The sequence below is a fragment of the Zymoseptoria tritici genome, chromosome 4 (assembly GCF_000219625.1).
Source record: "Zymoseptoria tritici IPO323 chromosome 4, whole genome shotgun sequence".
Lineage (NCBI taxonomy): Eukaryota > Fungi > Ascomycota > Dothideomycetes > Mycosphaerellales > Mycosphaerellaceae > Zymoseptoria > Zymoseptoria tritici.
Window position 1 is genome coordinate 902,459 of NC_018215.1, and position 11,184 is coordinate 913,642.

The window sequence follows — 11,184 nt, forward strand, 5'->3', positions numbered from 1 at the left end:
GGCCGCCGCATTGAACTGTTTGGGATGAAGAATGATTTCGATTCCATATCCGGCTCGACTTTGCAGCCTCGCAGATGAAGGTAGCATGTTGATAGCAGGATACGCAATTACAGTAGCGCAGTCGCTCCTTCACTAATTGAAGCGTTCATTCTTCTCAGCGGGCCAGTACCAGAGTTCAACCAATGATCTCGACTGACTGCGAATGAACAACACCGTGTTGCAATCTGGCTTCCACATTGACCAAAGTTGTATGAGCACTCCTCCGACCATAAGCTTCACCTCACGGCCGCGCGAATGCCCACAACGAGGACTCCACGTTCTGACACGATTATCTCCGCATCTAATACAAAACAGTTCAAATGACCCAAGCCATACTGTCCACGGGTATCATTCTCGCCTTATCCGTTCCTGTCCACTAACCTGGAACTCTCGCTACACAGCAAGCAACAGGGCCCCGACAGCTACCACCGCTCCCAGCGCAAGGCCCGGCGTGGCCATCGCTGCCGGGGCCGCGCCGGCCATGACCGTATTCTGCGCCGCACTCGATCCTCCCGTCGCAGCGGCGACTTTCGCCCGATAGTCGTCATCCCTCAGCGAAACCGTAGTCGCACAGCCACCAACGGGAAGTATGGGATTCAACGTCGGAATACCGGGAGTATCGAGCGCGTTCGTCAACATCGATTGCAACTCCTGAACGGGGATGGGGGCTGGTGTTGCAGCCGCAACTGAGGTCGAGCAGGAGATGCCGCAGTAGGCGAAGGCTGCTAGGCCGTAGAATTGACCTGGACAGCAGTACACATTGTCGAGATAGGTTGTTGAGGTTCCACTGGAAGGACAGCCGGTGACGGCGGCGGCCGTGGACGACTCGCCGTTGTTGTTGCCGTTCTTGGGCAGCTTGGGGCGGCGTTTGGCCTTCACGTAGTCAGAGTTGAGGTTCGCTGTTTGAATGGGAAGGTTTGGGACGTACTGAGACTGTCGTGGCGAGGATGGCGATCGAGAGGAGGTTGAAGATTGGTGCCATTGTGGATAACGTTCTTGCGATCAAGTCGCCAAATGATCGTCTGCTCTTGCTTTGGCTAAGGTCTTAGATGTGCTGCGTCCCATTGAGAGAGTGGTTCAGTACTTGTGTGTATGACGGGATGGGGCGTTTGTACATGTCGTCGACCATGGTTGGAGGCTTGATTGTATGCTTTTGTTCAGACTTGGCTCGATCACTGCGCCATGCATGTCACTGCTATTGCCAGAAACATCGCCCCGGCCGTCATCGCTGGACGCCTTACCAGGTGATCGACGTTCCATCAACACACAGACACGCGATACTCGCATGTTTGGAGGGCGCAAGACTTAGGGTTGCCGATTTTGATAGACCCGTGCTGATCTGGGGACCTTTTTATTCTTGCCTTTAACGCAATGGATCCGTTGTGCACGGCCATGCATCCACGCACGGCCAACACATTCAAGGAACGCTTGCCAATCACGTTCGCTTCTTGTCTTGGTGGTTGCTGCTCGTCGTTGGTGAAGATCGACACTTTCGTCACCGCCACAACGTCGTCAAGCTGGCGCCATCACGAGAGTAGTCCTTTGGGCCGTGCCATTGGTCGTTCATTCGTTGTTCGGAATGTAGCCAAGGTGACAACTTGTCGTAAGACATCACCGGCATACCATATGTGGAGGAAACACTGCCGATCCGATGGCTTCGGATTGCCTCCTTGCGGTGAATCGAGTATTGGTCTTGACGATCATCGCCAACTTTGGGCTTCTTTCGGATGGATTTGGACGAAGTTCTGCTCGATACCTTCTGCTCTGTCAATGCAGAACTCTGAGGTTTGCCAAACTTAGCGCCGCGATCATTGCATGAGCCAAAACCTCAATCGCCTGGCAGCGAAGCAAAAGCAGAAGCAAGTAGCGATAAAGAACGATCGAGGGATTTGCAGTCACGGACACTCACTGTCCTCAAGAGACTTTTTGCAGCATCAGACTGCGGCAATATCAAGTGCACTGTTTTCTGGTTGTACTCTAGGAGCGAAGAAGGAAAACTTCGACCGTCGGCTCAGAAGTAGCAATCGCATTCCTTCCACCTTCAAACAGCAAGCAACAGGCCTCCAGCAGCGACCAAACCGGATAGTAGCGGCCCAGGTGTTGCCATCGCCGGTGCCGCAACCCTCGAACCACCCGTCGCCGCCGCCACTTTAGCTTTGTACTGCCCATCAGTCACCATCACCATGCTCACACACGCCGGCGCTGCCGTTCCAGTCGAAGTCGGCGCCGAGGTCGAGCATGTGATGCTGCAGTATGCGCTCGCTGCGGTGTTGTATAATTGCCCTGGACAGCAATACGTATCCCCGCTGTAAGAGGTGGAGGCTTGACTGGTGGGACAAGTGCTGCGCCGCGATGAAGTGTTGGACTTCTTCAAGTTGGAGCCATCATTGTTTTGGACCTTGGGAACTTTTGGACGTTAGGCCTAGAGAAGGTCAGGACAAGGTGCGATGAGCTGGATCAGAGGGCAGAGAGCATACTGCCAATACTGTTGAAATCATGAGGAGCGTGACGATGGTGAGGTAGGATGCTGGTGCCATCTCAAGGAAAGGGACGTCGAAGTCGTCGTTCTGTTGTTTGCTTGATATTGCTTCGGTGTTGTGTCGGTCGGATGCCCTTCTTGAGACGTCGTTGGAGCAGAGCAGGTTTTTGTATTCTCAGACGTGGTCACATGGCTGCTTTTTGACTGCTGTGCCATGCATTGCTGTTCCTATCAAAGATGCACTGCCCTGATTGTGGCCCACCATGATCGTCGTTTGATCGACAGCCCGCTGCTGTGCGCCGCCAGCACTTAGGCTCGCGAATTGCTGGCTGTTGTGTGGCGCCAGCCAAGATTCCATGCCTAGCTCGACAGCACGAGCATGTCGCGTATCTTTCTTCCCTTCAGTTTTCTCCCCTTCAGTTTCCTTCCCTACAGTCTTTTTCCTCCAGTTTTCTCCCCTTCGCTTTTCTTCTCTTCAGTCTTCTTTCCTTCTCTAACTTCGCATTACGCTATAGCATACCAATAACAGCTAAAGCATACCGCTGCGAAGTAAGAAGCAGAGGCTCCAACACTAGAAGCATGCTCATCGGCTCATGCAAGAGCTTTGAAGAGATGCAGGACGACCGGAAAGATGCTGGCCAGAAATTGCGTCGAGTTCGTGCTCCTGTTCTCGTCCGTGGCTGCATATGTGTCCTGGAACGGAGGCGCAGATGTGCGAAGAGCTCTAAAATGGACACCTTCAGTCGAATGCGTTCGGCAATGGCTCATCTACTTCCACGGAAGTTGCTCAGTGTGCGTAATGCGGAACTCGTGTTCAGACAGTCTGTACCACATATAGGCTGGCAGCAATAGTTGATCAATCTTGGTGCAATATCTTGATCTTCAAGAAGAAGTTGAAGCATTTCGTCCAGGGTTCCGGTTCTTCTTCCACCGAATAGGAGCCACTAACATCGCACTGAGAGACAGACCAGCAGCAATGCCAATAGCAATCTCCACCATAGCGTAGCCCGCATAAAGCGCAGACGGGTCCTTGAAAGAGTCCAGACTGGCTTTTTCAGTCTTGTTCTTCTGATTGATCACGTCGTTGGCGTTGTGCAAGCCTTCAATCAAGCTCCCCGAAACCGCAAAGCTCCCCGGAACGAGAATAAAAATTCCCGGATGCATGACGACGACTGCCAGACCACGTGCAAACCTGGAGTAGATGCTCGATAGGACGCCGACCGTTAGCGCTCCCAATGCTGTCGGGAAGGCCTGTACGGTTGGAAAGCGTTTCCCGGAAAAGTGACTGACGAGCCACCCAGCCATTGTTATACAGAGCATCGCAGGCATTTGCTTCCATTTCGCTTGGCCGATGATCACATAGCAGAGCGTGAATGGAAGAACGAATATGATCTGCCACCAGAAGGGCCAGGGATGGCGACATTTGGTATCGGAGGTAGCAGCCGGATCGAAGGCGCCATAGACCGTGATGCCGACGATGAAGCCGAAAGCGAGGAACAGGGTGTAGATGATTCCATAGACAAGTCGCACGGCACCTGGGAGCATCATCTTCGACTGTAGCTCAAGAGCACTGCTCGCGATCGTGAAACCAGGAAGGATCATCACCACAGAAGATTGAGCGATCGCGGAAAAGCAGAAGTTGTGCCCCTCCTCGCCCCATGTGAAGGACCCGAGAGCGCGGGCGGTAAAGGAGATCAGGATGGCTGAGCTCATCTCGAGGACGCATCCTAGCGAGGACTTCGTTGCAACGAGCAGGTCAAGAAGGCCTACGAGACAGCCCAGGAGGAAGATTATGGGCAAGTCGATAGGGCGAGCATCGTAACCCACCGGTCCGATGCATGCTGAGGCCAGTCCATACATCAGGACCCGTAACCAGCGTGAATGCTGCTCTTCCCGTGCGAACAACTTCTCGAGCAAAGCTGTGCCCTCCTTGGCTCCGGTCTTCCGATGGATGACATTCTTGTATATGCGATGCGTGTCACTGAGCTTGGCCAAGTTGAGATCTTGCGCGCATGTGACGATCTGGACGTCAAAGGAGCGCCTGGATGGGACACCAACATCGCTGTCGTCAAAGGCTATGATCATGCAATTGGGCAGGTAAAAGGCTTGTATGTGAAGGTCGAGCGCCTAAAACAGAAGGACGGAAGGGTCAGCAGTGGTTCGGACAAAAATGGTATAATGGTCAGGCTGAGACCCGCTAGCATAGCCCGAGAGACAATCTCGGGATAGCTGCAGGCCTTCTGCCCTTTGGTTATCTCACATCTGCTGTTCTTCTCATGTATGTCTCCAAACGATGCGTCGGTGCGCCTTCAAAAGTCTAGAGTCAGCAGATGTCTGCCATGTTCATGGGAGGAGGAAGGCTCTCTGCCTTCCATATTTGGGCCTCACCATAATTGATCAGTGCCCGGCAAGCTTGGAGCATGTAGGTTTGGCGCTCAATCAGGCTGCTTTCTGAGCCCCATTCGACGGCCGGTGGCTGGTCTGATTCATCTTGGGTACGTTTTTCGCTCTTCAAGATGGATGGCAAAGGCGCCTGCTTTTTCAGCTCTGCCTTGATAGTGCGTGCTCTGGGACGCAGTGGGCGCGCTTTGGTCAATCTACCGTGGTCGGTTACGCTGGCTGGGCTGACCGGGTCTTCGTTCGATGACATGTCCGCTCCGTTGATACTGCAGCATAGATGAGATGAGCTTTTGTTGATGCAGGACTTGTACCATAGCACTTCATGTAGATGGCAGGCCAGCATGCATAGATGCCAGCCTGCCGTAGTCCATGAAACACTTGCTAGTCGTCCTCCCGGTAATAACGAGATTCATCTTGTCAAACGATTGTAAGGGAGTCAGGCGCTCGAGTGGGTCAGAGTGTGGAAGAAGTTCAAACTGGGTGCGAAGGACAAGGGGCACTTCATCGCGGCCCCAGCTCCGGCGGGTGAAACTCGGGCCGCCACTGCCGATGAAGAAGGATCAATTCGTTCGCATTGGTCTTGACGTCGACCTCCCGGAGATGCATCAACAAGTTCATCACCGAAGGAGTCTCTTCTCACAGACAGGACGAGGCATCCTGGATCACGCATTGACATTCCCTAGGACTCAAACACCACGTCAAATCAAGGAGGTCGTTGATGCCGATCACAGAGCCCCACCGGCAGCACGATCAACCCCTTGAGCTTACGAACTGCGGAAAGGAAACCTTTGCAGTGGTCATGGACGAACTGCAAGACAAAGGGTTGAACGCTGTGACTCTCGATCTCGGCCGCGGCGGCATGGTCGCCGATTTGCAAAACGGGCAGGGCCGTTTCGTGCTAAATTCGATGCACTGCCGGTTTCAACACAGTGCCGGTTTCAACGCACTGCCGATTCCAGAGCGCTGCCGATCTAGATGCATCGCCGGTCTGCGAAGATACTGATCTACCACATGCGGCATGCAAAGGAGTAGTTGCTTTGCACGGACATGCCATTCACGATGGACGTGTTGAGACTGGTCTTCGAAGCACTCGGCCGAGGGAGAAGGCAGTGTCGCGAAAGCCATGATTGCCGACGATATCTGGACTCGTTCCGTTTCTGGACATCACACTCATACTCGGTCGCCAAGTCCTGTCACTACGAGCAAGCGTGATAGGAGCGGCATCCGGCGTGACAATGAACAGTGCCGACAGCATTAATATCGCCCGTTTCGGAACATGTCTCCATTCGTCCATGCGAAACCGGAGCTCACATCCGATGGTCACGGCGGCGAGCACGGCCATGAATCTGCAGATAGTTGTCTCGGGACATGGATCCTCAGAATCATCAGTTCTTACAGCTGCAGTCGTGCCTGCTGGAGGCTCGCATCGCACCATTGTCGTGCATCATTGCTGACGACACGCCACTCTCGCACTCGTTCTCGGGAGTTCCTCCGCGATTGCTTGCAACAATCACCTGTCGGGCATGTAACATGAACAGCGATAGCAAGGCTGCCCTGGCCAGTGAGGCAAGACTTGGTCGAGTTGGCGCGGCAGAACCCATTGATGACAGATGATGAGAATGAGAACATTACGTGAGCAAGATCTGCAAGATCCCTCAAGCTTTCATGGACATGGATCATCGTTGGCCAGGTCACTTGGAAGTGTGCTCCTTCCCAATTAGGGAAAAAGCCAAGTCTCTGACAGCGATGGTCCATTGCTAGGAGATCTCGACAATCGGCACATCTCGCCATCAGATGTCCCGAGGGAGCGCACCCTACATGTTTGCCATCATCGATTCGAATTGCTTTTCCTGCCTCATCATCGGACTCCGGACTTTTATCCGGACTTTACTGGGTACCCCGCCATGTTATGCCCAAATCATGTGGTTGTCCAATATCATGCAATGCAGCATCCCCTCCTTCAAGAATATTGATTCTGCTGAAGGAAGAAGAAGAAGAGTCGCCAGTTCCGACAAGTCAAGCGATGGTTACTTGCATTCAAGAATAAGTATCGCTACTCCGCTATGTCTTCACTTTCGCTACTCTCCACTGTGTTACTACTGTACTTCGGACAGTACTACATCAGTTCTACATACAAGGATGGTCTACTCACCACAAAAGCTTCTTTGTGCTACCTTTCTGCTTGGCGTCTATTTTACCCATGGCCAAGAAGTCCCCGGTCCAGCATGGAACGAAGCTGACTACCAAACCAGTCCGGATGGATTCCCTTTACGTTAGTCTGAATCGAATATTTCCATCGAATTTGCTCGACAGCTGACCGTCAACATAGCCAATGCAACCGGCTCTGGTTGGGATGAAGCTTTCGCAAAGGCTTCCGTATTCGTGTCGCGGCTTACTCTGGAAGAAAAGGCTACCCTAGTCACTGGCACTGGCGGACCATGCGTTGGAAACATCGGCAGTGTGCCTCGTCTAGGCTTCAATGGAATGTGCCTCCAAGACGGCCCGCTCGCCATCCGAGTCGCCGACTATGCTTCCGTCTTCCCAGCTGGTCTCACTGTTGCCGCGTCGTGGGACCGCAAGCTTGCCTACCAAAGAGGTCAAAACCTCGGAGATGAATTCAAGAATAAAGGAGCCCATGTCATGTTGGGACCAGTTGCAGGGCCGCTCGGACGATCTGCGTACGGCGGAAGGAACTGGGAAGGATTCTCTCCTGATCCTCATCTGACTGCGGTCATGTTCGAGGAGACCATTCTCGGTGCCCAAGATAGGGGAGTTCAGGCTTGTGCGAAGCGTGAGTTGTTCAGGTTGGTGAGGCGATATCGACGAGCTGACCAATACAGACTACATTGGCAACGAGCAGGAAGTGCAACGAAATCCCGGCAACAACGACAACGGAGAACGGATCGAAGCCGTGTCGTCGAACATCGATGATCGTACGATGCATGAGCTTTACCTTTATCCATTTGCGAACGCGATACGTGCAGGCGCTGCTTCGATCATGTGCTCCTACCAGCGAGGTATGGCCCGGCTTGAATCGGACAAGGCGGGCGAAACTGACGATGAATCCCAACAGTCAACGGATCGTATGGCTGTCAAAACAGCAAGACCCTGAACGGTCTTCTGAAGGACGAATTAGGTTTCCAAGGCTACGTCGTCTCAGACTGGGGAGGAACCCACTCTGGATACCAAGCCATCAACGCCGGACAAGACATGGTACTTCGCTTGATTGCGTTTGCAGAAGAACTCTTGCAGGAGAATGCTGACATGCTCAGGACATGCCAGGCTCCCTTGGCGGAAGTCCCGGCGCCTCCTTTTTCGGCGGCAACATAACCATCAACGTCCAAAACGGCAGTCTCTCCATCGAACGACTCGACGACCAGGTCCGAAGGATCATGACTCCCTACTTCCATCTCAAGCAGGACACGGACTACCCACCCATCGATGGCAGCTCGCCTGCGCTGAACAATCGGAACCGTGAGCAAATTCCGCATAGACAATAGTCCCCTCCTGACATCCTCCAGCATCGTCATTCAACTACACCTTCACGTTCGGCCCTGCGGACGTCGACGTCCGCGAAAATCACGCAGACCACATACGCGAGCTCGGCGCGGCGGGGATCGTTCTGCTCAAGAACGTCAACAACACACTTCCTCTCCAGAAGCCAAAGAACATCGGCGTGTTCGGCAACGATGCAGGCGATCTAACCGACGGTCTCTACTCAGCAGGCAACCGAGACCTAGGTAACGTCGGCTACGACTTCGGCGTGCTACCTGTTGGAGGCGGATCCGGCACCGGTCGTCTCACGTATGTTATCTCACCGCTGGAGGCGATCAAAACCCGCGCTGCAGAGCAAGGGAACAAGCCGTTGGTGCAGTATGTGCTTAACAACACACTTGTGAATTTGTCGAGAGGATTGTATGTGTGCACAATTTTCATCCGCTGATCGAAACTGACTATGAGCAGCAACATTCTCTTCCCACGTCCACCAGAAGTATGCATGGTGAGTATTTCAAGGGTAGAAGGTTGTTGTTCTAGCATCCTAATCTGCAAATACTAGGTATTCCTCAAGACCTGGGCCACCGAAGGTGATGACCGGACTTCGCTGCTTGTCGACTGGAACGGCACCGCGCTAGTCAACACGGTCGCTTCGCAGTGCTCAAATACGATTGTTGTCACGAATAGTGGTGGACTGAACGTCCTGCCCTTTGCGGACCATCCGAATGTGACGGCGATCCTGGCGGCTCATTATGGTGGTGAGCAGCAGGGTAATTCGATTGTGGATGTGAGTTTTGCCAAATGGAAGATGTCCGACCAGTCCGAATTTACTGATGATTATATAGGTCCTCTGGGGCGACGTCAATCCCAGCGGCCGCCTGCCATACACCGTCGCCAAGAACGAGAGCGACTACGACTTCGCCGCCATTACCAACTCCACCGCTCTGCTCAACTCCTCCGACCCGAACGCCTGGCAATCCGACTTCAAAGAGAGACTTTTGATCGACTACCGTAAGCCTTTGCCGTCAATCCCTTTACCCTAAATCCCTTTACAGCCTCCGTAACTGACACGCCAAGGCTGGTTCGACTACTTCAACACCACAGTCCAATACGAATTCGGCTTCGGCCTGAGCTACACCACCTTCTCCCTCGCCGATCTCGCCATCACTGCGCTCAGCACTTCAGCAGTACCCTCAACTCCACCCGCTCACTCTATCGCTCCAGGCGGTAACCCTGCGCTATGGCAAGCCCTATTTCGTGTAACCACAACTGTTACCAACACTGGCTCGGTACCCGGCGCCACCGTTCCCCAGCTATATTTAGCTCTGCCAGGCCCACCGAACGACGATATCACGCCAGTGAGAGTCCTGAAGGGCTTCGAGAAAGTGTTCCTACAGCCGGGAGAGAGCCAAGAGGTATGTTTCGACTTGGCCAGGAGGGATCTATCGTACTGGGACGTGGTTACCCAGGACTGGAGAATCGCGGAGAGAAGTATTGGAGTCGAGGTGGGGTTCTCGAGTCGGGATGTTAAGCTGAATGGGGAGTTGCAGCCGCTGGCGTAGACGGTGGTCAAGCTGCTTGAAATCGCAGTGTTGAAAAGTAGGCTCCAGAAGTTCCACGTCTCTTCGCGTCGCGATAGCCACGTCCGCGCTTATTACCAAAAATTCTCAGAATACGATGGCTATGGTCCATACATCTGCCCTGCATTTGTAGCGCGGCGGTGTAAAGCTTCAGATCCAGGAAACATATCGTTCCCGCAACAGCACTGCTAGACGCCGTGTGGCGGGTTCGTAGCGGATAGTGGCCAGTGCAAGGATCCGGTGGGAGAATGAGGCTGAGGAATTTACCGTCCAGCATAGCCTTGCGGTGGGTGGTGTTCGCTTTACACGCATCATGGCGTATGCGGATCCAGGGTTCCGTCCGTGGAAGTCTGGCCTGTTCCATGTGCGACTTCATGGCGGAGCCCAAGACAATGAAGCCTCATGTTGCGCTCATCTCGGACTTGACATCATTGTTCCTACCAAGTGCACGCTCCACTGCTCCTGGGGAAGCACCCTCGATCGCCTCCAGTATGAAATCATCCCAAGGCCCGACCCACCATCTCGCCCGGAACCTTGACACTAAATTTGCATAGTTCACCAGTACAACCATAGCATCCGGCTTCCGCTGTCGAATCTGCTCCCGGAACTCATCTGAGCACACGGCCGGTAGCAATGCAATGCCTCTGACGTCCTGCCGCTCAACGTCGAATCTCGTCCAAGCTGCGATCAGGATGCCAACGGCCGCCGAACAGGTCTCGTCCAGCTGGAGTGAGCCCAACGCTCTCGATAGTTCGGTCTCCTGCTCGGGCACGAATGGCGAGGGTTTGTTCCTTTCTGGACTCATCGTCTCGATGAGCTGTCCGTTCGTGGGATCATTGTGCATTTGCCATAGCGCTTTCGGCCCACGCATCAGCGCGAAGACATCTAGAATGTCGTCTAGTGAAGGTTTCGTGGTTGCTGAGTGAGCTGAGCTGAACGCGAGGATGATGAGCATGAGTGAGAAGATGAAGGCGGCGTTCCCGTCGGCTGAGTCCTCGCTTGCGAGCTGTACGCGGAATAGCATGATGCCGGCTTGTTGATGTTGCAGACCTCGGGCACGGTACATTGTGGCGTGGGTGATGTCACCACTGGCAGTATATTGACATGCCAACTCCAACGCCGATAGTGCAAGCATGCCATGTTGCAAGATCACGCCCGAGGGAAGCTGTGCCTTGGCGGGTACGATGCCTT

At 53.8% G+C, this 11,184-nt stretch overlaps 3 protein-coding genes across 3 annotated transcripts; 1 reads left to right on the forward strand and 2 right to left on the reverse strand.

Annotated features, from left to right (window-relative positions):
- Window positions 1–432: 432 nt before the first annotated feature.
- MYCGRDRAFT_109031 (secreted small alanine-rich-protein) lies at window positions 433–1,021 on the reverse strand (the record flags this gene model as incomplete). Its single annotated transcript, XM_003853449.1, has 2 exons — window positions 433–912; window positions 968–1,021. 2 exons carry the CDS (start codon window positions 1,019–1,021, stop codon window positions 433–435), a joined length of 534 nt encoding a protein of 177 aa, XP_003853497.1.
- Window positions 1,022–3,400: 2,379 nt separating this feature from the next.
- On the reverse strand, window positions 3,401–5,168 carry MYCGRDRAFT_40363 (uncharacterized protein; the record flags this gene model as incomplete). Its single annotated transcript, XM_003853448.1, has 3 exons — window positions 3,401–4,645; window positions 4,779–4,825; window positions 4,907–5,168. 3 exons carry the CDS (start codon window positions 5,166–5,168, stop codon window positions 3,401–3,403), a joined length of 1,554 nt encoding a protein of 517 aa, XP_003853496.1.
- A 2,081-nt stretch (window positions 5,169–7,249) lies between these two features.
- Window positions 7,250–9,975, forward strand: MgBGL9 (putative beta-glucosidase; the record flags this gene model as incomplete). Its single annotated transcript, XM_003852869.1, has 9 exons — window positions 7,250–7,709; window positions 7,759–7,935; window positions 7,992–8,131; window positions 8,191–8,392; window positions 8,440–8,833; window positions 8,882–8,918; window positions 8,976–9,200; window positions 9,259–9,424; window positions 9,491–9,975. Coding segments are annotated over 9 exons (2,286 nt in total), but the record flags the coding sequence as incomplete, so codon positions are not given.
- Window positions 9,976–11,184: the final 1,209 nt, after the last annotated feature.